The sequence below is a fragment of the Monodon monoceros genome, unplaced genomic scaffold (genome assembly GCF_005190385.1).
Source record: "Monodon monoceros isolate NGI ecotype Baffin Bay Population unplaced genomic scaffold, NGI_Narwhal_1 Super_Scaffold_16, whole genome shotgun sequence".
Lineage (NCBI taxonomy): Eukaryota > Metazoa > Chordata > Mammalia > Artiodactyla > Monodontidae > Monodon > Monodon monoceros.
The window spans coordinates 107,453,853-107,480,338 of NW_021703772.1; the positions used below are offsets into that span (position 1 = coordinate 107,453,853).

Genomic DNA, 26,486 nt, shown 5'->3' on the forward strand with positions numbered 1-26,486 from the left:
TACCAGGGCCCCTTGTGCTTCCCAAACAAGGCCACGCTGTGAGCAGGCACGCTGGGTACAGATGTGCAAGGCCCGCCCTGTGCCAACTGCAGCTGGGCCCAGGGTCGACGCCCCCCACCCCGGGGCCCCCAGCCAGCTGTCGCCTCAGGCGGGCGCCCAAGCCACCTCCCCTCCACACTGGCTCTGACAAACAACTCGGCGGAGGCTCCTGGGCTCTAACAAACGCCTTGCAGAGCAGCTGGGGAAGGATAAAGTTCTGGAGCCCCTGCCCCTCAGCCTGCTCTCCTGGCTCCGGACTTGGGAGTCTTGGAAGGGCACCACAGCCTGGGACTGACGGCAGGTGCGGCTCCATGAGGTGGCCAGCAGGCAGCCCATGTCCCCCGAACCTCCCTCCAAAGGCTCTCCCTGCCTCCCTGACGTCAGCCCCCATCTTCCCAGGGAATCCAGGGGGCAGGGAAGTCCTCCCCTGCATGGACCTCTCTGGCTCCAGCTGACTCTTGCCCCTCTGCAATCAATGCCATAAGAGCTTCAAACGACAGATAGCCAGCAAAGCCCCCTTGGAGCAGAGGCCTGGGTGGATCCTGGGGGATGAGAAGGAATCAGACCTGCCCCACCTCAGTGACAGATAAACAGCAACGATGAGCCCTGGGGTGCAAGGTACAGGTGGCTCCTAGGAGGAAGAGCTTGGGCCACCTGGAGGACCCAGGATGGCTTCCGGGAGGGCCTGAGCTGGGTTTGAAGCACTCAGGTGGGCGGGAGTGTGAGTGGGCCCTCCAGGGTTTCACAGTGCAGGGACGGGACGCAGGGGCAGGGATGTCGCAACTAACACTGAGCAGGCCCAGAGGAGTTATGTAAACCGGGTCCCTGTGAGAGCAGGTGACAGCAAGGTGACCGACACCCTCTCCTAGGACCCACCCCCATAGGAAGGGGTGGGAGATTCACTTCCTTGAAGCCCAAACTCCCTGCCATCCTGAACTCAGCTAGGGTTGACCCACTAGGCCTGGTGTTCCCAGGTGAAAAGCAGGGCTCCCTGTGCTCAAGCTTCACCTGGCCTTTCCCAAGCTGCCCCCCCCACCCCCCACCAAGCCCTGCAGCTCCCTGAATTCACTCCCCTGAGAATAGTGACCCTCACACCTTTGTAAATCCTGAACCCCACCCACCCCCAGGTCCTAGTCATCTCCACACACCAATCAAATCCAGAACTGCCCAGCTGCCCTAACTCCTAAGGGAGGGTTACCCCAAGCCTCAAACGAGACCTTAAATTTGCCCACCCTGCTTCCACCCTTGGCCCCTGAGAAGCCGACCACCCCACCCAGCCTGAGGGCAGAGCACCAGCTCAAATGACCGCCCATGTCCACAGCCTGGGAGCCACCAGCACTGGCTATCTTTAGCCCTGGCCTCACTCCCCAGCCCCTCTGGGCAAAGATCAGTGGGTGACTCCTTGCCCAGAGCCAGCGACCCAGAGGGAACTTCAGGGTTCTTGTTCAAACCTCTATTTTGCAAGTGAGAAATGTGAGGCCCAAGGGGCAAGGGCTCACACAGAGCCACACAGCCAGCAGATGTCTCTGTTCTGGGCCTTGAAACATTCCTGGCCTGGGGGACAAGCAGCCATGGGGGCTCCCAGCCCTGTTCTGGGGAACCCCTCAGTTCAGCTTCTCTGGCAGGTGAGGGTAGACTTGGTCCTGGGCCCGTTCCCAGCTGGCACCCCGGCCCTCTCCCAGCAGGCTCCCCTGCCCTCTCCCAGCTGTTCCCCCGCCCTCTCCCAGCATGCTCCCGGCCCTCTCCCAGCATGCTCCTGGCCCTCTCCCAACATGCTCCCGGCCCTCTCCCAACATGCTCCCAGCCCGCTCCCAGCATGCACCCCTACCCTCTTTCAGCTGCTCCCCTGCCCTCTCCCAGCTGCTCCCCTGCCCTCTCCCAGCATGCACCCCTGCCCTCTCCCAGCAGGCTCCCCGACCCTCTCCCAGCTCCTCCCCTGCCCTCTCCCAGCATACACCCCTGCCCTCTCCCAGCATGCTCTTTGGCCCTCTCCCAGCATGCACCCCTGCCCTCTCCCAGCATGTTCTTCGGCCCTCTCCCAGCTGCTCCCAGCCCCTGGCCAGCGGGCTGTCAGAGTTTTCCAAAGGAGGCCCCTTCCGCCAGAGGTTCCATTCCAGCCGCAGAGGCTGTGGTGGGTACCCTCCGTGCTTTCTGAGGCGTCAGGTGTGGACAAGCAGGAAGAGGCCTGGGCCCTCCCAGCCCCTGTCTAGGCCCACCTGGCCCCTTTCCTAGCAGAGCTGAGACCCTGACCTCACTCCCCACAGCCATGCCCATTCCTGTGGCCTCCTCTGGCCCCCATCCCCATCTGTCACTCACTGGGGCTGGTCTGCAGAAGCCACAGAGCCGTGGCGCAGCTCTCTCTCCCTGCCTCCTTGGCCCTGCCCAGTGAGGGGACACTTGCCAGGGTCATTTCATTCTCCTCTTCTACTACGCTCAGACACAGCCACCAAAGCAGCTTATTCTAGACTTAGCAGACCTGAGCGGGGAAGGCCTCAGGTGCAACCCAGTCAGGGCATTTAGAGCCCTTTGGTCAGGAAGTCCTCCCTTGGATCTAACCACTGCCCCCAGGCTGTCGACATAATTAAGGCCCTCCTGTCACCGGCCCCTGGCCTGTAAAAGGAATTGCTAAGGTGCCCTTCAAGTCCCTTGCAGTTTTTGGAATCAGACAAGTATGGGTCTGAATCCACTCCCAAAGCTGGATGGCCTTGGGCAAATCACCCAACTTCTCTGAGCCTCAACTGCTTCATCTGTGAAAGGGGCACAGTGACACCAGCTGCCTTACAGGGTTGTTACAGGCACCCACAAGCCATCTACAAATGGCCAGGCCTGGAGCTTGCCACTCAGCCAGGCACGGTCGACACTTTGATCGAGGTGCCCAAATCAAAGCCAGTCTGCTCTGCTCCCACATTAAACCCTGCAGATACCACTTTCCTCACAAGAAGCTTCTAGAGATCCCACTTGCCTTGACATTCAAGGTTTCCCAGAGCCTGGGCACAATCTAATGACAGCTCCCACCCCAACCTTAAGTGTTACCAAGGACCTAAGGTATACCCCTGCCCCTCCTTCCTCTCCCCCACGGTCCACACCCACACGCTCCCTCTTCCAAGAAGCCTTCCGTGACCTCGCCAGCCCACACTGACGCTCTTCTCAAGTTCCCCTAGCCCAGAAATTCAGCTCTTGACATTTTCCACCTGGCAGCCACCGTTCCATTTTCACAAGCTCCCTAAGGCCAAGGGCCACCCTCACTCACCAGCTGCCTGCTGAAATTCTGGACACACTGCTCAAACTGCTCATCCTTTGTCTCATCCGCCTTCCCCAATTTCTGGAGGACCTGCCAAGGCAGAGGGAGAAACAAAGTGTGTTACTCTGATAAGGGAAGTAGCCAAACCAAGAGGGCCCTGTCACGAATACCACAGACCCCTCCCCACCCCAGCCAGGGTCGGGTCTGGGAGGGCCATGGCCAATATCACCCAGCCAGCCCAGGGCACCGGGACCATCAGAGGTCTTGTGGCTGCTGTGACCCCCAAGGGCAGGACTGAGACCCTCTTCATCCTCTACACAGGGCTCACCCATCAGTCAAGAGGAGGAACTTAGGACAGACTTGCTGTAGTAACCGAAACAGCAGTATGAGGGGTCGGGTGCCCCTCCTAGCTGAACTTACACTGCACCCCTGGGTGCTCCGCCCCCACCCTGGCAGCTGAACATGAGGGGGCCAGTAGGGGCAGCCCCACCTCCCCACATGACTCCTTTTCCTGGGCCCAAGGCTCATAAATACCAGACGGAGGGGCAGGGAAGTGACCGCCCCAGGACCAGGAGGGCAGGGAGGGTGGCTGGGCGTCAGGCTCTTGCAGTCCCTGGGAGTCAGCTCCCAATCTGACCAGAGTTTCAGTTGTGACCCATTCTAGCCCATATCTAGACTCCCTCCCACCCCTGGCACTCACACTGGCACACGTGCATTCACACACACAGGCACACAAGGGCACACACACGTGGGCTCACGGCCACACACTCTACTCCCCAAATCCCAGAGGCAGACTCGCCCCTCTGTGAGTCACAGCTGTCCCTTCTCAGCTGTGTCAGCAGAGAGGGCATTGAGGACACAGATGGGGAGGTGGGTGGGTAAAGGCAGAGAGAGAGAGAGAGAGAGAGAGAGAGAGAGAGACCCAAGGCCGGGAGAGGGGGAAAGATCTAGAAAAAGAGGGAGCCGGACCAGGAGCCTGAGAGGAAGCCCTGGCCCACCAGGCTCTCCCAGACTCCCCTCTCCCAGCTTCTGTCCCTCCAATCCCAGAGTTCTCTATGGGCAGAGAGAGAGAGCAACAATAAAGAAGCAAGGAAGGGTGAGGGCAATGGGAAGACAGCAGAGGAAAACATGAGATGGGAGTACAGGAAGGGGATACTGAGGGAGACAGGAGGTGGGGTGTGCAGGGGTAGAGGGAGGCAAAGATGCCCCTCCACAGGCCTGGGCAGGCAAGCAAAAAGGACAACACCGAGATGATGGTCGGCAGAGACGGCGGCCAAGACCCAACAAGAATAACAAGTAAGCAGGTGGTAATGGGTGAGGGTGGCAGGTGGAGTAGACAAACAAGTGGGCCCCTGGCAGGGATGAGTACCAGATGGGGCTGGAATGCCAGGCCAGGGTCCTAGACCGAGGGATGCCCAGTCCCAGAACACAGCCTGGACCCTTCCCACCCCTGACTGACCCTAAGATGGCCTGTGCTGCCCCGCTCCCCCTCCCCCAGCTGCCCAGGAGCCAGGGCGAGGCCAGTCAGCTCTCAGACCCTCTCTCTCATCATGCAATGCATTCGGCCATCTCTTGCCAAACTCCCGCTCTGTGCCCAGCCCTGTTCATCTCTGCTGGGTCAGCAAATCATTCAGACGTGTGTCCAGTCCCAAGAGAGAGGGAGGTACAAGAGTCTGCGGGAGCCCAGGATGGAGATCCTATCCAGGCCGGGCAATCAAGGAAGACTTCCAGGGGGAAGTGGCAGCTCAGACGGAGGGGAGAGCTTGCAGCAAAGGCGAGGAGGACCAGAAAGATGAGGTCCGTTACCAGGGAATTTCAAGTCGCTCAAGATGACTAGAGGTCGTAAAGGATGGAGAGGAAAGGTGAGAGTGGCAGGTGCGGGGGCAGCGGTGCACACTGGGGAGCAGCCCGCCAACAACTTTGTGCTACAACAGTCAGGACACTCATGGGCGAAGTGCAGCTGGATGCCAAGGGCCAACACGGGACTGAGAGGAGAAAAGCAAAACCACGAGCAGGAAAACGGGCACTTTGGGACTTCCCTGGCAGTCCCGTGGTTAAGACTCCGCGCTTCCAATGCATGGCGGGAGTGCAGGTTCGATCCCTGGTCAGGGAACTAAGATCCCACATGCCGCACAGCGTGGCCAAGAAAAGAGTTTTAAAAAGAAGAAGAAAGTAAAAGAAAGAAAACGGGCACTTCCCTCAATCCACAGGCTCCCCATCCCCCTGGCAGCCACATCCGGCTGGCCCCATGGGAACAGGGTGGAGCTGTGGGGATGCCCAGCCCACTCGACACTGAGCACAAGTAGGTGACTCACCCCATCAACGCCCACCCCACAGCCCCACCACCTCCAGAGAGAGAAATGGACCACCAGGTGGGAAAGAACCTGCAGAAGTCAGCAGGGGCCACTGGAGCAAACCATCAGGCAGGAGAACTGGAAAGTGAGCCTGTCCACCCCCTGCCTCTCCTTCTCCCTGAGGAGATGCCCTCCATCAGTGGAGTCACCAGTGCCCGCCCGGCTATCAGGGCTCCTGAGAACACCAAGGCCCCGATGTACACACAGACATGCACACCTGGCCCCAGGCATCCAACACAGCTGTGGGTTTCCCCCAGCCAGCGGAAGCCACCAGAGAGAGCTTCAGGCCTCGAGAAAGAGGCCAGCCATGGTGAGACTACGCCAGGTGGTGAGAAGAACCCTGAGAAAAGGGACTCTGACCATCTCTCTCAACCTCAAGTGCCTTGTCGGAAAATAAAAAGGACGTTAGCGGGCTTCCCTGGTGGCGCTGTTGTTAAGAATCCATCTGCCAATGCAGGGGACACGGGTTCGAGCCCTGGTCCGGGAAGATCCCACATGCCGCGGAGCAACTAAGCCCGCAAGCCACAACTACTGAAGCCCGTGCGCCTAGAGCCCGTGCTTCGCAACAAAAGAAGCCACCGCAATGAGAAGCCCACGCACCTCAACGAAGAGTAGTCCCTGCTCGCCACAACTAGAGAAAGCCCGTGTGCAGCAACAAAGACCCAATGCAACCAAGTAATTAATTAATTTTTTTTTAATAAAGGACATTGGCGCCCACCTTAAGGCTCATGTCTGTAAAACGTCTCTGTACCTGGCCCATAGTAGGTACCCAAGTACAGGTGATCCCCTAAAAGACTTTCAGAACAGCCTTCACACAGTTGATGGCTGGACCTGACACGAACCCACCCTCCCAGTCCAGACAGATGGCATCCCAAGATATCAGACACTTGCACACACTCTGTACCTGAATGCAAGGGCATGCATGTGCACACAGCAGACTCCTATTCATCCTCCAAAACCTTGCTCAGGCGACACCTCCTCTGTGAAGCTGCCCCTGCCCTTTCCCTCCTCCATCCCACTCTGTACCACTTAGGGCCTGTACCAACTCTCCTCATTGCCTGAGTGTCTGCCTCTGGCCTTGCCCAAGCCTGCACAGCCTGAGATCGAGGACAGTGTCCAGCCCTCTCTGTGTCCCCAGCTCCGTTACAGGGCTGGGCACAGGGTGGACACACAACTCGTTCTCATCTGAGCTTTGAACTTTGAGATCAGAGTCTTGACCTTGAACAAAACAGTCCGCCTCTCAGTTTCCTGTTATGCAAAATGAGAGGGTCGTGTATGGAAAGTCCTCAGCCTGACATGCAGAGAGCTCACCATGAAGGTGGCTGTTAGGATCAGGGTGAGATCTGGCATTCACACGAATTTGAGGTCTGGTCTTGGGTAACGTGTGTTGGTTCCAGTAGGTCCCAGCCCTGCAAAGTCAGTGTGGAAGGCGGTGACCAGCACGGCTCCATGTGACCTCAGGCTAACTGCTTAACTCGCTACACCTCAGTGCCTGCCTCTGACACAGGAGTAACTGTACCCACTGCACCGTCGAGGCTCAGCGCACCGCCCAGTGAGTGTGTGCTGGCCTTGGCCTTGTTTATTGCTCACTGTACCCATCCCACTTTACAGACAACGGGAGGAGGGCACACAGCCTGGGTCCTCGTCCTCAGGGGGAGCTCCCAGTGTGGCTACTGGGGGAAAAACAAGCTGGGCACCACCTGCCCCAGGCCAGGGACCAGGACAAAATTTGTTGCAGTAAAGCCCCACAGCACCGATGGCTATCCTGTTTGCCACCCTCCATAGCTGGGCCTCCTGCCACGCCCCACACACTGGGGAAGAGGCCTTTCTGACCAGCCTCTGGGGTGCCCAGACTGCACCCGATCACCCTGCCACCTAAAAGCCGCTGGGCCATGCCCGATCTGTCCCCACCCCCACAGAGGCCCCAGGGTGGCTCTGTCCAGCCCTCACACACACAAGCTCACAGCTCTCTCCTCGCCGAGAGGGGAGCCCCAGACTCTCCTGTGTCACGCTAAGCACACGCTCATCATGCATGTCTCCCCTGTAATAAACAAAGGGGAGCCTTTTTGACGATGCGACAGATGACACCAAGGTCGCAGTTGCTCAGCCCAAGCCCAGCGGTCCAGGAAGCCTTATCGGTGCCACCCCGTCTGCTCTTACCACATCCTCAGTGCAGCTAGATAGCAGAGGGTATGGAGAGCCTCGGAAGGACCAGCCCCGGGCAGGGCAGAAAAAGGGGAGCTGGTGGCAGAACGAACCTCCCCGACAGCGTCCGTGGGTCAGCCTGTCCGGGCTGGGCTGTGACCCAGGGCCAGTGGCCCCTCCCTGGGTGGGGCAGGAGGCTCACAGGACACGGCTGAGTGCCTCTAAGTGCCAGGGCTCAGCGACAGCTTCCTGTGGCCGGGGTGCTGCAGGGGGAGGGGGGGTGCCCCTTCCCCAGCCCCTCTCACGGCCCAGAGGCCTCGTCCGGGCCTTGCCAGGCCCCCTCGTCTCCTCCTGGATGGCCAGTGGCCCCAGGGGACAGACCAGCTGTGCCACACACCCGGCCACCAAACCCAGAAGAACAGAAAGGGCCCCCGGGGCCAGTCTCGTTCGAACTAGGGACAAATTATCGCTCACTGCCCACCGAGCACAGCACTTTACAGACACCACGGGCCCCCTCCTCACAGGTAAGTGTCCTTGGCTCCACGTGACATGTGGCAGGCAAATCAGGACACACAGCCTAGGGCCTCACAGTCAGGAGTGAGCACAGGGCTGCTCCCAAGCTCCAGACTGGAGAAGGGGCACCCAGCAGACCTGGCCCCCTCCAAGCCACCCCAGCCCAGCCAACACAGTGCAGGGGAGCAAGCGTGCAGGCACTCACCCCTCGGCTGACCCCAGGGGCCCCGCTTGGACCCCTCCCTCCTCCCAGAGCGTGGCCCGCCCCCTGCATGTGTGGGACACATGCCCACATCTGAACATGTAGCACAGGGCTGGCAAGAAAAGCCCAGCCCAGGGGCCCAGGACAGAAGCCCTGGTCCCCAGGCTCTGGACCAGGCTAGAAAAGCCCTTCTAGAGACCAGCAGAGATGGAGACCTCCTCCCGCCTCCCCCAGCACCCGGAGCCCTCACGCTCACACACACAGAGGAGCGTTCAGCTCCCCTGGGCACCCACCACCCAGCCGCTGAGACCCCAGCAGGCCTTCACCTTCCTCATCATCTCCTCTGGCACCTCCACGGCCACGGCCTCGGTTGAGGTTGGTCACGGAATGAGCTGCGCCCGGGCGGCTGGGCGTCACCACTGCACTTCCTCCTCTGGGCAGGGCCTGCGGTCCGGGGACCACAGCGACAGGATGCACGTCCTTGCAGCCTCACAGAGGCTCCCAGGCAGGCAGGGGCACACAGACAGACAGGCAGATGGGCAGGTGGAAGGCCAGGCTTTCCCAGGGGTCACAGAGCAGGGACCCATTCGGATGGAGACATGCCAAGAGGCAAAAATGAAGAGGTGGCCATCAGAATTGGACCAAAGGCCACCTGGTGGCTGGAGCTGCCCCCTCCCAGGATATTCTGCCCCAACTTTCCACAGCCTCAGGGTCTCTGGCTCATTCCCCGACACCCTGGGGTGACCCCCTGACTCCTGCCCGACGGCTCCATCCTCTGTTCCAAACAGCGGGATGGGCCGGCTTCATGGTCCTCGAGCCCAGATGCTGCCCAGGCCCCCCGGGCCCCCTGTGATGGACGCCTGTCCCCACACTCCTCCCAACCCTCTAGTAACCTAGGAGCCAGGTGGGCAGGGCCTCAGCAGAGCAAGGAGGGAGAGGGGAGAGGTAAGCCCCAGCCCACCAGGCACGGCCACATTGCATAGGCCCCCTCCTGACTTCTAGTTTGAAATATAACCCACATAAATGGCAAAACAAGTTGAAAGAAGAGTACAACAGACTGCTCTCTGCCCTTCCCCAAACTCACCAATTGTTACCACAGGCCACAATTTTTCTCTCTTTCTCTCTATTGAAACAGTTTAGTTCGCTTGTTTGTACGTTAGCCCAACCACTGGAAAGTAGGCTGCAAACATCATGACCCCGTACCCCGAGTCCTTCACCCCTAATGACGTCGGCACATTTATGTCGGCACATTTCCAAGAATAAGAATGTTCTCCTAAATCCCCGTGGTACCATGGCACCCCCGATGTTTCCTCTTTACTTATTACTATTACCCAATATACGTCCATATACAAACATGCCTAGTTGTCCCCCAAATCTCCCTTAGGTCTGGGTTATTTGTTTTTTGATCTGGGATCCAAACACAGTTCATAGTTCACACATTGCTTTCTTTTTTTAATTGAAGTATAGTTGACTTACAATGTTGTGTTAATTTCTGCTGTACAGCAAAGTGATTCAGTTATACCAAAGTGGGGTCCACGGACCAGCGGCATCACAGCCCTTTGGGAGCCTGGCAGAAATACAGAATTTCAGGCTCCACCCCGGACCTGCTGGATTCGACGACGCATTTTAACAAGTCCCCTAGGGCTCTGTGTGCATTAAAGTCTGAGAAGCTCTGTGCCTCTCATCTTTGCCTGAACCAACTGTTATCGTGGGCTTCTATCACCTCCTCTATATTACCTGGCGTGCTATAAAGAAGTCCTTCCCCTGGTCTTGCCTTTATGGGGATATTGTTATGGACTCTTGCCTCCGTTTTGCATTCAATGTGCTATAGTCTATTACCATCATTATTCTTTTTCACGCTCAAACTGTCCTAAATTCTGCCAGTGGGAGCCTGTGGACACGCCTCCACTAGTCTTTGAGCATTTCCTTGCTTCCTGACACTACGAGATGCTCCAGGCTCAGCGGGTCCCTGCCCCGGCCCTAGAATCAGCCATTCCTCCAAGAAGCCCAGGGTCCCTTTAGGGGAGAGGTGTGCTCACTGCTCCTGGGCGTCCGGTTCCTAGGTCTTTCTTTTCATCTCATGCCAGGCCTAGAGCTATGTATTCTCACCACCACTTTAGAGATGAGAAAAGGAAGGAATTTGGCCACAGGGCAAAGAAGGAGCAGAGCCAGGACCCCGTGGCTGAGCAAGTGTGGCCCAGATCTCGTCTGCTGTGGAAAGTGAGCTAGACTCAAGGCCCTGCAGCTGCCCACTGGGTCCGTCCCTGCCGAGGCCGAGGCCACACCACCCGGTGACTGAGCCCTGGGGATGCAGAGGCGATGGGCTCCTCCGACCCTAGCCCAGGGATGCCCTGCTGGCCTGGCCGAACCCTTCTTGGCACTGTGCAGCCGTCTGGACCCCTTGGGCCTCTTCTTCCAGTGGGCCTTGGCACCCCCATTTCATGAATGAGAATGAGACAGCCTGGGACCTGGGACCCTTTGCTGCAATGCTTGCACCTGGACATACCTCTCCAACGAGCAACAAAATATAAAGAAACTATATGGGACTAAAAGTAACTGTGTGCATGCACAGTTGGGGCAAAATTATGGACAAAAGATACAAAGAGACCAAAAAACCCAGCTGCCACTTTTGAAGAGCCTGGAGCAAAAGCAGGGGGTCGGGAGCAAAAGCAGGGTACTGCGCATGCCCCCTGCACACAGCACCACCAAAGGGGTGGACAAAGCACCTCAGCCACCCCTCCGGCCAGACCCCTGGACACACCTCTACCCTCACCCCATGTAAGGAACAAGCTCTCCCCCCTCAGGAAGCAAGCGAGCAAGGGAAGCTGTTGTGTGTTCTCGCTCCCACCAGCTGCAGCGGAGGGGCGGGGGGGAGGGCCCGTAAAGCCTTGCCTGAATTTCTGGTCTGGCCCCTAGTCAGTTTCTATTGCTCGCGGAAGGCCAAGAACCCCGGTCTGTATCAAGGAGACTGGGCCGGCCAGGACTGGACCCAGGGCTCCTGACTCCTGGGTCCTTTTCCCCGGCTGCCGCTCCTGGGCTGCAGCCCCTGCCCCCGGCGGGCTGGTGACTACACCGAGGCTGCCTCTCCCGCCGAGGGCCCGTGAACTCACTCACGCAGACGCATCAGGTACCTCTGCCTCCAGAACCACAGTGCTCACGCCCAAGGCTGGCGATCTGCTGGCCAGTGTGACACGGCTACAGCCCCAGAGCGGCCGCTGCACCCTGGCGTTGGGTGGGCACCAGGCAGAGAGCGGCTAGAACGAGGGGTCTGGCCTCGCTGGCCCGGCTGTGACCGGCAGCGGTGGGGAGCGGCTCAGGCTCCTGCCTGGGAGCAGAGCCCAGGGCCCGGAAAGCCGGTCCAGAGCACAGGGCTTCCAGAACGCATGGCAAGGGGCCCTCCAACAGCACTCCTCAGCCCTCCTGCGGTGCCAGGCTGGCCATACATCAGGCTCAGCCTGACGACTTCTCCAAAAGGCAATGACTTTTTAAGAAAGATAAATGTTAAAACGCCGGCCTTGGGCAAGAGCCAGGAACAGCATTCCAACCCCAGAAGGCAAGAACGCCCCCCAACGCAGGCCCGTGTGCACACTCGCGTGTCCGCGTGCCGGTGCTCGCCCACGTGTCTGCACACAGCCCCACACACGCTCCCGGACACGGCTCCTGCCCCGGCCCTTCAGTCGCCTCCGGACACAGGAGGAAGGTGGCAGGAGGAACCACACGGAGGCCACAGAGCCAGGCAAGAAGCAGAGCGGAGGCCAGGAGACGGTGTGAAAGAAGAATCCGGAATGCAGAAGGGAACTGGGGAGAAAACCAGAGAAAGGGAAAGCAACAGTCTCCCAGGGGGGGCAAGCCAGGCTCCAGGCCCGGGAAGGGCCACCTCTGGGCCGGCGGGTCTCAGGAGAGGGCGTCCCAACTCCAGCTCCCTCTCCCCAGCCCGGCACACACGCAGGGCTGCCCCCAAGAGACAGCCCCCTTCCCTGGTTCCTCTGTGCCCCCATCTTTGCTCGGCACCTCCGTCTCCCCAGGCTGGCTGGAGGAGGTGACAGGAGAGGCTGCCACCCGCCTTCCTTTCAGGGGAAGTCTGTGAGCTCAGCTCACACCCGGGGGGGGAGGGGGGTACCCCTCACCATCGGATGTCATCTCTCAGCCATGCACCCGCCCAGCCAAGCTCCCCATGGACTGCATCTGCCCCTCCTTCGAAGCTCCACAAAGATCATAGTGCAAGGCATGACCCCAGGGAGCCCTGGCCAAGGACCCAACTTGAGGGGGTCCCACCACCCCTGACACTGCCTTACAGGTGGACTCATATCACCAGGATCATCCCAAGGTGTGACTGTTGGTCCCATGTTACAGATGAAGAAACAGGCTCAGAGAGGTCACTCAGCTAATGAGTGGCAGACCCAGGACCCCGAACCTGATGGATTTCAAAACCGAAACCCAACTTGTGATTCTTTTTTTTTTTTTCTTTTGGCCGCACCACTGGGCTTGCATGATCTTAGTTCCCCAACCAGTGATTGAACCCGGGCCCTCAGAGCAGTGAAAGCTCGGAGTCCTAACCACTGGACCGCCAGGGAAATCCCTCAACTTGTGATCCATAAACAGGGATACAGAGCCGCCTGGGGGTAACAGGAAGCGTGTCTGTTTACTACAAAAGATTCCTGCTCCACCTTGCAGCGTTCCAAAGATTTGACTGGTAAAGAAACCACTTTTGTGACATAAGCGGCACAGATTATGTATTAGAATGCAAAGTTTGCAAACATTTTTGCAATGAAATACAAAACTGAAAAACATTTCCAGGTTCCCCTCCCAAGCCTCCCTGAAGCGCCAGGGCCTCACCCCACTTGGTGATCTATTTTTCTTCCCAAGTCCTCATGTTCTGGAAGTCGCTATCCCCTGACACCAGTCCACAGAGACTCATCACCCTTTCCTGTGGGCCCTGGTAAGAACGGCTGACCGACTAAGGAAGCCAAGGGGCCTTTCTTGGGAAACTGTCACTCTAAAATTATCTCCTTCCTCTTTTAGTGATTCTTCCTTTCCTTTAGAAATACTGGCGAGAGTGAAAAGTGATGTTTGGTTTTCTTTTTTTACGTCCTTAACTGGTACACAAACACTTGGCCACCATGTATGTCAGACCCACAACAGCGCCTTGAAATATGACAGTCTGGTCGAAACCAGTTTACTTACTCCCAGGTAAGGAGTTTCCAGATGATTCCAGCCAAGAAACCCTGCCCTCCTCTCCTCTCTCCCCTCCCCTCCCTGGAAGCCTGAAATTCCAGCCTGTTCAGCAGATAAGCCAGTGGCCAGAAGCCAGAGCAGGGCCACCCTGACCCCAGAGGAAGCTAGGGTGGGCTGCGGTGGGTGCAGGAGGCTGGAACAGCCCAGAACAGAGCACCGGGGAGCAGAGGCAGCAGGGGCCAAAGTTGGGATGGGGAAGGGGTTGGGGGGTGCTGGGAGGGGCGGGGCTGGGCTGGGCCTGTGCGGGGCGGAGGCAGCCACAGATCAGACGCAGCCGCTAATCCAAAGGTGTCCGGAGAGGCTTACAAGCACTCGCTAAATCCCATGAGAGGGAGGTATTCAGATGAGGAAACTTGAGGCCTGGGACTTCCCTGGCGGTCCAGTGGTTAGGGCTCCACGCTTCCACTGCAGGCGCCCTGGGTTCCATCCCTAGTCGGGGAGCTAAGATCCCTCATGCCACGCGGTGTGGCCAAAAAAAAAAGAAAAAAAAAAAGGTATTATAGATAACTATCAGGCAGTAAATTAATAAAAATATGTTGTAGAAAGAAAAAAACACAAAAACTTGAGGCCTAATGCCCCTGGTCTCAGGGCTAAGTAAACAGGAGCTAGAATCTGAACCTGGCTATTGGTTCCCAAACAAAATGGCTCTAAAGGAGCCCCTTTCCTCGCAGGGAGGACCTGGGAGGGGTTCAGCCCACATGGGGTGCCCTGGAGCCCCAAGGGGGCACAGGAGGGGGCCCAGGCTTGGTCATGACTGGCTCCCCTCTCCTCAGGAACCACCCGCCAGTCTGAGCCCATTCCTGGATGTCCACAGAACCAGAACCAGAAGCAGGCCTCCATGTGGGTAGGAGGGCTTCTGGAAGGGCCGGTGCTCCAAGGGGGAGGCGTGTCCAGTGGCAATGGAAGTCTCTGAACAAACACATAGCAGGGCACGGAGAGGGCGGGGCTCAGGGACGTGACCTCTGTGACCTGATGAGGGAGCGAGACCACGCCAGGCAGAGGGCACAGCAAGTGCAAAGGCCCTGGGGTGGGAAGAGCAGGCCAGAGTGTGAAAGAGGGCAAGAGGGCAGACGTAGGAGGAAGATGCCCTGCACACAGGTGCCGAGCCCTTCGCATGGAAGGAAGCACTATTATTATCGCCACTTTGCAGACATGGAAACTGAGGCACTGCCTTAAAAACTCCCCAGGGTCACACAGCCAGCCAGCGGGGTGGTTAGGATCCAAAGTCCGAGCCTGGCTCCAGAGGCTAGACCCTCCAACCACTGCACAAACTGCCTTGGCAGCCAGGGCCAGGCCACAGGGCTTTGAAACTCCAGCGGGGGGTAGGAGGCTCTGGAGAGCTGTGATCTGACCCACAGATCTGAGCCCAGGTGGCTGTGTGAACAGACTGCAGAGCAGGTTGGAGCAGGGAGCCCACTTGGGTGACTACAGTGACCCAGGTGAGAGGCAATGATGGTTTAGGGCCAAGACAGGAAATGGCGAGAAGTGCTCAAGGATGGGGGGACAGGGAGAAAACTGAGGGGGACGCCAGGTTTGAGCGACAAGAGGGAAGGAGCCTGAATCACCCGAGGTGGGGACACCTGGGGGTCACAGTGAGTCTGAGGTCCCCAGAGGTGTCGGAAGGCAGGTAGGCAGGGCCAGGGGGCCAGGGCTCACCTTTCTGAGCCCTGAGCCCCATCAGCAAACCCAGCCAAGACCTCAAGGGGGTGTAAGGATGAAGTGGGGCTGTGTAGCCAAGAGGGTCCAGCACAGAGCAGGGGCTGGCTTCCCCCTGTCCCTTTACCCCTATGTCGACCTGGGATTCCTCCCACCCAAGCCAGAAAGCACCAGCAGCCGCTCCCACCTCGTTCCCTCACCTCCACCACCCCTCCAGCCCACACATCCCTTTCCTGTGCCTGGTGCCTGGCGCCCCAAGCACCTGCTCGCCATGACTCACTCGGGCTGACACACAGCATTGCACGGCAGCCAGCCCACCTCCCGTTCCTGGTCCCACCGCCCTCAGCAGCCTCCTCCCCCTGGCTCTGCAGGGGCCCTGCCAGTCCCACCACCATTACCCTGACCCCTGGTAAAAGGGTAAACTGGTAAAGGCCCCCTGGAGCCCAAACAGCGGCTCAGAGTACTGGCCTCTGGCGACCCACAAGCAGCCCTGATGGGCCTTGCTATCTGACATCCCAGCGCTGAGCCCAGGATGCCGCCCACTCTACAGAGGGGTCAGGGAGGGCTCCCAGCCACAAGGTCACCGCCGGCCACTTGCTTCCGTGCTGGGTGGGGCCAGCAGAGGACGCGCACAGCCCCGCCCTGCGCCCAGCCCTCCACACCACCTGTTCTGAGACATCAGCTCCACCCACCCCCAGCCACCGCCGGCCCACCTGTCCCCTCCATGCGAGTGTGGGTGCTATTCTCAGCCCCAGGCGCCACGACGCCGGCCACCAGCAGAGGGGTGGAATCTGCCCCTGCAGCCCAGCCACCTCCCACCAGCCCCATATCAGCTGCTTGCTGGGCTCCCGGGGAACAGCCTGTGTGGAGATGCAGCAAAGCACGAGCCCAGCCCCAACTCAGCGGGGCACAGAGCCAGAGCCAGGCCAGGGCAGGTGAAGGTCTCGCCTCCACCCACCTGCCTGGGGCCAAGCAAAGGTCTGACACGGCAGGACCACGGCCACCTCCACGATATTCATCAGAAAACCACTTCCCTACTGACGCCAGGCCAAGCCGGCCCTTCACATCACCTCCTCCAGGCAGCCTTCCCTGACCCCCACCCCAGGCACAAGGCTTCACTCATTCCTCTGAATGCCCTCGGCCCTTTGCCTATGTCTGTTTGGCCTCAATGTGCAACCAGGCTATTCATTCATTTTACCACTCGGAATCCTCCATGGCCACATCTGTGGACCTGGAACTATTAAAGAGTACCTAAAGGACATAAGACATGTGGTATTTTTTCCCAACATGTTAGTGCTTTTATTTTGGTTATTGTTGTTATTTTTGTCACTCAAAGGAGTTGATGCCCAGAGTCAGCTTTAAATAGCTCCACCCAGTCCTGCCAAGTGCAGACACATGCCCTGCCCACAACACAGCACGGGGGAGGGCCGGCTCCCTCCCCCCTCGCCCCACCTCTCCCCACCCCGGCCCTGTGGTCCCTCCCAGGCCCTCGGCTGCCCCGGAGCTGTCCTAAGGGCTCCCCTAACGCAGCCCTGGCCTGATTCCAAGTTGCCACTACCTGTGAGGACACCCCACTTTGCAGATGCAGAATCAAAGGCTGGGGACTCACTGGTACAGGGCCCCAGAGCAGAAGAGGGGGCCAGGGCCAGTGCCACTGCTTTCCACTAGAGCAGGGGCTGGGGGAAGACTGCGAGGGGGCTGGGAGGGGCTGGAAGGGAGCATAGTCAGAGCAAGGGCGAAGACCAGGGTGCGGGAAACAAGAGGGGCCCAGAGTGGGAGTCCAGTGGTGGCCCCGCCCCTGGCAGAGGCGCTGACTGTAAGCGGGCAAGAGGGGCTTTCCCAGGCTCCCTCCTGCTAACCCCGCACAACAGGTCTTGGGCTGCGGCAGGGTAGAGAAATACTGTGGGCAGGGAGGGGCCTGAGGGGGAGGCACTGGTCCTCCCAGCCCAGCAGATGCAGGAAATCAGCACACGGTGGACAGGAGCTGGGGCCTCCCCCTGCCAGCCCGGAGACCACAGGGGACAATGCAGGGGCCGCCAGAGGTCTGGGCAGGTCACCACCCAGGGTCCCACCTCTACCCTGAAAGGCGGGAGGTAAGGACCAAGTGAGCGCAAAAGGCCCCTCCATCTCTGACTTCCCAGGGTTGGGACAGAGCATCAGCCCTGTTGTCTATCTTGCTAAGGAGGTCTTCAGGGTCTGACCCACGTCCCTCCCTGAGAAGAGCTGAGGCAGTGTGGACACGGAGGGGTAGCAGAGACTCCCTACACCCACCCACAAAAGAGGGCCCTGGCCCCCAGAAATCACAGCCAGTGCCAGCTCACTGTCTGGGCCTGCTGCGGAGGTTGCTCACACCCACCTGTCCCTTTCCTCCCCCAGGGCCCGCTTTCCCAGGAGAAACACAGTTCAACAGTAAGGGAAAGCTGAGCTGGCAGTCAGAGTTACCCACTTCCTTTTTAAAAAAAAAAACACAAAATCACAGCAATGTGCCAAAGGAGGAGAGCAGAAAAGAGCAGTGCAGGGCATGGCCTGGGGTGGACGCCCAGCCCCAGACCCCAGGAGGTCGGCTCCTGGCCAGCCCATGCTGCAGCTCTGGACACTTCTGGAGCATCTAAAAGCTGGAAGACACTCCTGCTGCTTACAGGGAGACGGAATAGGGGTCGGGGGAGGCCTAAAAGTGGTGGGAAGGGTTCCACGGTGTCACCTGGCCCCTGCCGGGCCCTCTCTGGGCAACACCTTCCCCTTCCTTCCTCCCACGAGGCCTCGCCATCTGGATCCCAAGCTGAACCTGGATGGCTCCACCACTGCTTGGCCAAGGCTGGCCCGGACTTGGGCAGGATGGCCCAACTGGACACACACGGAGGGCATGGGCACAGCTGAACACCCCACGCCCACCAAAGCGCCTCAGTACCCCCACCCCACCCGAGAGCTGGAACCCCAACCTTCAGTGTCCTCGGCTGTGAAATGGAGACAACTCTTCCCCCGTTAAATCCTCGCATGCGGGGAAACCGAGGCTCAGAGGGGACAGGTAACTTGCCCAAGGTCAAGCGCTTGGGAGGAGCAGGGTTGGGATTTGAACATGGGCCTTCCACCTGCCACGCTACGTAAGATGCTCCGAGAAGCCTTTTCCATCCCTCGTGCAAGGGAGCCTCACAGCCCAACTCAGCGTTAAGTGCCTACTGTGTGAGGGTGTCAGGATCACACATTCACAGCGGGACCAGCCTCCACCACTGAAGACCCGGGTCTAGCAGGGAGGACGGTCATCCCATTGTATGGAGGAGCAAATCGAAATAAGAAGGGTAGAGTAACTGGCCCAAGTCCCCAGTGGAGGGGAGGGGCAGGAGCTCGGATCCGGGCTGCAGGATGTGTGTGTGGCCTCTCCTGGTCTCTCACCTCCGCCCACAGCGCACACAGTAGGACAGTGTGACCCGACGGTGCACTGACTCAAAGCTGGGATGCAGGAATCAGGTTCTGTCCTGCTGCTGACCATGGGTTTCCCAGGGTGCTGACTCAGCTCTCCCAGGCGGCCCTGCAGCCCTGCACCCACGCCTCGGTGCAGCTTCCTCAGTGCAGTACCAGGATGGCCCCCACCTGGTCCACCAGACCCAGGACAGCGCCGCCCCCGAGACCCACAGGAAGGGCCCAGGACCCCCCTTGGCTGTGGCCCCTGCCAGGCCCATGGTCCCCTCCACCAGGAGGCCTGGGTGGCAGGGACACACACACACACACACACACACACACACACACAACTTATAAACTAGCTCCTGGCTTAGTTTATATTTCAAACAACAATATTTTCATCCTGTCCCAGTTTCAGCAAATGCACCCACTTAATTGTGGATTCTATTTCTCCGTTTAGATTGACTCCACTTGTATTCCTGGCCATTAACTCCTCCTCAAGTCTCCCCTCCCCTCCCCCGCCGTGGGATTCCCCTCCCTCCCCAACTCTGTTTTCAATCTGCACCCAGGTCTCTCTCTACCTGAGGCTCCCCCTGGGAGTCAAGTCAGGACAGTTCCTTCCACATCCGACCCTGACCCTCTGGAGTCCCGTGATTCCTGCATGAAGCCAGGTTCCCCCACCTGCCTGGTGGAGTCATGGGGGATCCCAGGGGCCATGTGGAAAGTCCCAAGGTGGCTCTGCAGGGTCACCTTCTCCTCTAGCAGGCCAGCCCCCCTCCCCCATACACACCACACACACACAAACACACACACACACACACACACACACCGCTCCCCAGGTGTTCGCCCCACAAAGGCAGCCCCCACCCACTGATTTTTTTTTTTTTTTTTTTTTTGCGGTACGCGGGCCTCCCACTGCTGTGGCCTCTCCCGTTGCGGAGCACAGGCTCCGGACGCGCAGGCCCAGCGGCCACGGCTCACGGGCCCAGCCGCTCCGCGGCATGTGGGATCTTCCCAGACCGGGGCACGAACCCGTGTCCCCTGCATCAGCAGGCAGATTCTCAACCACTGCACCACCAGGGAAGCCCCCCACCCACTGATTTTTAATGGAAAACATTTCAGCGTTCACATTTGCACTACAATAATCTCTTCCAAGCATCCTCCAACCACCCTCTCCCAGCTCAGGGATGGCGGTGGCAGCTCCCAGGAAAGGCCAACCTGGGGCCAAGTCCAAGACTGGGAGGGAGGAAATCCCAGGGCTTCCCTGAGCTCCGGTGCTCTCATCTGCCAAGTGGAACCATAATCCAGTCCCGCCAACCTCACAGGTCACTGAGAGGAACAAATGAAAAACAGCGAGTGGGAGGGTTCTCAGTAAAAAACAAAACGCCACGGAGACGCTATCCCTGACCTCCCCTCCAGGATCATCCAGACCCAGCTGACCCAGCAGAGCTCAGCTCCACCATTATCACTTACAGGAGTCCCGGAGTTCACCTTCCCTCACTGGGAGGGGCATCTCATGCTTCCCAGTTCCTAGGTGGGCGACTGAGGCTCGGTGGCCGAGCCAGGGTTCAACCCACATCTCTCAAGCCCCAGCTCTTTCTGCTGTGCATCGGGTTCCTCGAATGAACGAATGAATGAATGATGGGAGACCCCTCACCTATGTCCCCAGGTCCCTCCCCTCATTAGGCCCCTCAACCCAGCCCACCTGGAACTGTTTGCCCTCCCCCCACCCATTCAATCATGCTCCGGCTCAGGGGGGCTCTGGCTTCCCTCCTGGGGGAGGCAACACCACCCCTCCCGATTTAGTGTTTTCGGCCTATGCAGGAAAGAAAGGAAGCAAAAATGCACTGCAGTTCAATTTCAAGGATCCAGTCATCAGAACACAAAAGCCAGAATGGTCCCTACCTGCGGGTTCCCAGGGTTCCGCAAGATGCTCCCTGGAACAGAACCTGTGCGTCCTCCCCGCCAGGCACTGACGGCATCACTTCCTCCACCACCACCAGGCACTGGGCACTGATCATGTTCCTTCCTGCTGGACCCTCTCCAAAAGCCCGTGGGCAGGAACTCCCATTCCCGTTTACAGAGGAGGAAATAGGGGTTCAGAGAGGGCGTGACTTGCCCAGGACCCCAGAGCAGGTGGGTGGTCACTGGGGTCATGCTCCCTTCTCTCTGTCCAGGTCTGTCTTTCTCCCACACTCACCCCAACCTCCTTCCTCCCCTTCCCTTGTTCAATCTCTCTTTGACTCTTGCCCACCTGCCAGGGATCCGGGGCCCAGTTCAGCACCCTCATCCACTCCATCACCCACATCTGGCCCCGAGATAGTTACTGACAGGCTGGAGGACACGACTTGAGAGAGGTGATGCCGTCTCGGAGCAGAGAAGTAGGGGCGGCCACATGGGGCTGGGGTGGGAGCAGCAGGGAGACCCCTCGGGCCAGCTTTCCCTGGGCCAGGTCTGTCCTCAGTGCCCAGCGACGGGACCCGGCTCGCCAGGGCTCCAGCATGTTGGTCGCAGTCCTGGGGAGAGGCCGAGGTGACCAAAAGGTCCAAAGAAAGTAGCAGCAGCTGTCGGAAAAAGGGCTGGCAAGGCGCTCCCGTCACCCCAGCCGCCTTCCGGCCCCACGGCCCCTGCAGAGCTCCTCAAGCACAGGCCTGGGTGGAGCCCTGGACCCCTCACCAGCCAGCCACTGGCCCTGAGACTCATGCACACAATGTTACCTTACTGCCGTGCACTCCTCGCCCTGCAGTCTGCACTCCGAGCCAGCGTTCCCACCAGCTGGCATGACCCCTCGTCCTCTGAGGACCCTCCCCGGCTCTGATCCAAGACCTAGGGGATCCCCCACTTGGCCATCTGGTCTGGCCTCAAAGGGCGGAGCACACTGGGGTGCCTTGAACAGGGGTGAGCTGGCCCACTGACCCCTCCCAGCTGTCCAGCTCGACAGGCTTAGCAGTGTCATCCCCTCCGCAGTGTCACCTTGTGGCCTCAAAACAGAGAGAAGCAGGTTTGCACATACTGGGAGGAGGTACAGGACGTACAGCAGCCTTTCCAGGAAGGCTGTGACCCCAGCCCTGATGGAGTGGACTCCAGGATGGCAGCCCTGCCCCAGACCCCCCCGTACCTTCCTGGGCACAGCTGGATTCTAACCTAACCCAGGTCACTCCCTCAAGAGGAGATGCCACTTCCTCCAAGCAGTCTTCCCTGACTGCTCAGGCCTGATGGGAGGCTCCTCAGGACCCCAATGTCCTTCCCCTCACTTCCCCCGAGTGCTGTGATGGGCACTGGGTGTGGGGCTGGGAGCTCCTGGAGGGCAGGGGCCAGCTCTTCTCCTCCCAGTGCCTTCATCCCTCAGACCTCAGCCCTCTGGCCCACAATGGGCAGGCCACGAAGGAGAGAATGACAAGGGGAAGAAGAGCTAATTCAGCGCCAGAAGTCCAGGCATCTAAAGCGAGGAGCCAGCTCTGATGTCCCTACAAAGGTGCCCTGGGGGCTCCAGGATGGGGGGGGGGCTTGCAGGGCCTCTGAGGGCCTGAGAGCCCCAGCTCCACTGGCAGTGACAACAGTGACAAGTCCCTCCCCCCAGCACTGCGGTGGCTGCTGCTGGCTGCCGCCCACTCACTCCCAGCCCCTGGGGCTCAGCCCCCGCCTTACTGCGGCCCTCGCACTGCAGAGGCAGAGATGTCTGCAAGCTCGGCCCCTGTCCACAGAGCAGGGACAGCAGCAGAGACCCAGCCGGTCACCCCAGGCACAGCATGGGGGGGACAGGGCACAAATGTCTACTCCCAGGGGCACCATGGACAGGTCTCAGCACCCAAGGCCAATGCCCACCCTCCACCAGCGCTGTGGCCCCAATCCCACCCCATCTGCCGTGGCACTGGGACCTGGGGTCAGGGACTGGGGCTGAAGGTGAGGTCCAGGAGGCAGAGGGAAGAGGCCCAGCCGAGAGCAAGCCCAAGTGGGTCTGAGGGCGGCAATGAGTCTCAGGTCTAGCAAATCACACAGACCTCCAGGTCAGGGATCCCCGGCACCCCGGTCACCTCAAAGCTTTCTCAGGTCAGAAGAGGACCCCTGCAGACGGCCCAGGCCAACCCTTCTTTGGCATTTGGCCCAAAGCCAAGGAGGGCTCTCCAGCAGGGCCCCAGCCCACTCCTGAGAACTCGAGTGTCTGGGCCCAAGCACTGCAACCCCAGGCTCAGGGTAGCACCATCACAGCCCTGAGACATTTTACAGCCGGAGAAGGTTCTAAGCAGCGTTGCCCAGGGGTCCCTCGGAATGGCCTGTGCCAGGGCCAGATGCGCCCCCTGCACCTGACCCCAAGACCTGGGCTCTGATGCCTCCTGTGCTCTCTGGGGGCCTGAAATCCAGCAGCCACATTGCCCTTCCCCCTCCCACCCTACACCCTGAACCCAGGGCCTCCCGGACCTCTGCCAGCCGTCAGCCTGCCTCTACCTGCCTGAAGAATCCAAGCATCCCGTCAACAAGGAAGCACTGAGCACCTACTGTGTGCAGAGCTGGGGGCACCACAGCTACTGCAGCAGGCAGGACCCACCCTTGTGGAGCAGATATTCTAGGGGGCTTGCCCCAGGCCACCACGGGCCTGCTTCAAGCCTGGACCCAGGAGAGCAGCCAACAATACCCCAGCTCCAGGCAGCCAGTCCACAGGGTGGGCAGCAAACTGCCCCAGGGCACTGGGGCCCAGACTTTTAGATTCCACACCAGGAAAATCTTCCCTGTGTGTGTGTGTGTGTGTGTGTGTGTGTGTGTGTGTGCGCGCGCGCGCGCACGCGTGTGTGTGTTTTTTTCGGCCAGTGTGTATGTGTGTGTGTGTGCGTGCGTGCGTGCGTGTGTGTGTGTGTGTGTGTTTTGCAGGAAGGGGGGGTGCGGTCAGTATTATGACTATTTCCTCCCCCAAAACATTAAGAAACCACCAGAATTACCATCATTTCATAAAAGAAACACTGTTGCAACAATATGAACAAAAGTAGATACAATCTCAGGATAAAGGGTGTTCCTTTATATTGAGTAAAGCGGATGCAGCTTTCATATTTGGGAAAACACACACACATCACCTCATTTGTCCTCACTTGCAGGTATGAACTCCTGTCCCTAGACTTGCCTCAGGAAACCCCAGGCTGTCCCCTCACCCCAGGGCCCACCAAACACCCCCAAAACAGAAAGGCCACATCCCAAAGTATAAGCTTAGACCCCACGTGGGGACCCAGGGGCAGACAAGCAGCCCCAGATCTAATTTAATGGTGGGGAACATCTTGGGACGAAAATCTGTCAAATGACACCCCGCCCCCCCAGACAGGCCTTCCCTCCTGGATAGAGATCCGCATCTTATTTGCATGATCTGGGCCTTCCCCCTGGCCTGAGGGCCTACTCACCAAGGAAGAGGTAGCACCCCAGACAGTGGACCAGGACAGCCCATGGGCAAGTCACACCACTGCTCTGAGCCTCAGTTTCTTCATCTGCTGAATGGGTATCATAATGACCTCCCTGCTTGCAGTGTGGATGAGAATTTTCACCAAGCACCTGGCACTCAGCAGGTGTGCAACAAACCAGGTTTGATTTTGTTTTGTTTTGTTTTGTTTTGTTTTGTTTGTGGTACACGGGCCTCTCACTGTTGTGGCCTCTCCCATTGCGGAGCACAGGCTCCGGACGCGCAGGCCCAGCGGCCATGGCTCACGGGCCTAGCCGCTCCGCGGCATGTGGGATCTTCCCGGACCGGGGCACGAACCTGCGTCCCCTGCATCGGCAGGCGGACCCTCAACCACTGCGCCACCAGGGAAGCCCCCAAACCAGGTTATTTTTAAGTTAATATTTGACAAAGGCTTCCCTTGGGACAGGAAGAGCCTGCCTTTCTCTTCTCAATTCCCCAGCCCTGACCCCTGCCAGCCCTCAGCACTAAGCCAGCTTCGCTGCCCGGTCCAGAACGATGTGGCCTCTTTGGGAGGTGGCAGCCTCTTTGGGGAGGCCCCAGGAGCCCCAGATGCCAGCCAGGTCCCACGAGGCATGCCCCATCCCCGGCACAAGAACCACCAGCCCTGCCCTTCACTTGTGTCCATTTAATCCACACAGCATTCTCTGTGGCTCTCACCACTGACTTCCGCTGAGGAAACTGAGGCTCAGAGAGGTCAATGTGACCTGCCCAAAGGTAGTAACGTGTGGGAAGGGATTCAAACCCAGCTCCCTAGAGTGTGGCTGCCACCACCCTGAGTTGCTGCTTCATGTGAAAATCTTTTAAGTGGTCCTCCCCGGGATGGGTCATCTTTGGTGTCTCCCTCCTCCTCTTTTATTGGCCCCTCCCACCTCCTATTACATCCTGGGTGAGAGCCCCCGCCCACAAAGCAGCACTGGTCTGCACTGTCAGTGCCTTCAGCTCTGGTGTCCTTTTCTTTGCATCTTTAATCCCAAAAGGAGACTTGCCAAAAAAGGAGCTTTAGTGACTTCCCTGGTGGTCCAGTGGTTAAGACTCCATGCTTCCAATGCAGGGGGCACAGGTTCGATCCCTGGTCAGGGAGCTAAGATCCCGCATGCCACGCAAAAAATAAATAAATAAATAAAAAGGAGCTTTAGAAAACCACATAGCAGGGTGACATCAAACAGGAAGGCATCATCCCCCAGATGCCCTCTCACCTGGAGCCAGAAGCTTCCGCTCAGCCTCTTCCCAAATCAATCCCTTGCACCATGTGAGCACCTGGCCCTGGAATGCTCAGGAAAGGCTGATCTGAGCCATCACATTCCACTGAGTTTGAAAACCTGCCCTGCTCTTGTATCTACCTGCCACCAGACTTTTCGTTTCTTGAGTGTCTCCCCCAACGAGACGTCAGTTCCAGGCAGGCAGGGGCTTGGTTTTGCTCAGCCCTACAGAACCAAGATGGTGCCCAGCACACAGTGGGTTCTTCCAGTAAATGAAGAAGCAAACCCCGTGATCACTTTACAGATGGCCAGAGTGAAGCCCAGAGAGGGGGGACACTTACCCAGGGCCACCGGATTTACGTGTAGTTGAGTCCAGTTCCCGCCCCAACCCCGGAACTGTGCAATTCCCTCCCCCGCCACACGCCACTCCCCTGCACACACACACACAGACACGGGGACACACACACACACACACACACACACACACACATATCACCCTGGGCTGGGACAACATTACAAATCCTGATCCTTCAGGGGCTCAGCAGGGATTAGCTGTCTGCAGAGGCCTGTAATGGACACTCCAGGGAGAAGGGCTGGGACAAGGGCCTGGCAGGGAGGGAGGTCTCTGGGTCATCGTGCGGCTCTGCTCACTGAGCACTTGCTGTGTGACGGGCAACTGTCCGAGGCCCTACTCTCCACGACGGGCGTGTGAAGGGGAACCAGCATTACCCCCACTTCACAAATGAAGAAACTGGGCTCAGGAGGGTCCTGCCATCTGCCCAAGGTCCCGGCTGGTCAGGGGAACCCAGGATCCCCACCTGCTGCCTACCGAGCCCATGCCCGGGGTCTGTCTCTGACACGCCCCTGGGTAGGACCCAGGGATTCTAGAACCTCATGGCAAAAGCCCAGGCAAGGCCGGGCTAAGGCAGAAAGGGGGGAACAGAAGCACAACTTGGTGAGGGGCGAGCTGGGCAGAGATCGCCTCATCCAGGCGCAAGGGCCTGGGCAATGCCAGAGAGCGAAGGTGAGAAGGGGACACGGCGAGGTCATCTGCGGAAGAAGGAGG

At 59.0% G+C, this 26,486-nt stretch overlaps 1 protein-coding gene and 1 non-coding gene across 12 annotated transcripts in view; one reads left to right on the forward strand and one right to left on the reverse strand.

The window, feature by feature from the left end:
* The window catches only part of BIN1 (bridging integrator 1), a 55,302-nt gene that overhangs the window by 24,162 nt on the left and 4,654 nt on the right, over positions 1-26,486 (reverse strand). For 10 of the 11 annotated variants that reach the window (XM_029224905.1, XM_029224904.1, XM_029224903.1 and 7 more), the window contains exon 2: positions 3,290-3,370. In XM_029224905.1, coding sequence (XP_029080738.1) covers positions 3,290-3,370 — 81 coding nt within the window. Of the gene's footprint in view, positions 1-3,289; positions 3,371-8,820; positions 9,098-26,486 lie in introns of those variants that run through there. The other variant, XM_029224900.1, reaches the window with a different exon arrangement.
* TRNAW-CCA lies at positions 25,230-25,302 on the forward strand. Its single transcript has one exon. It is a non-coding gene; the product is annotated as a tRNA-Trp (tRNA).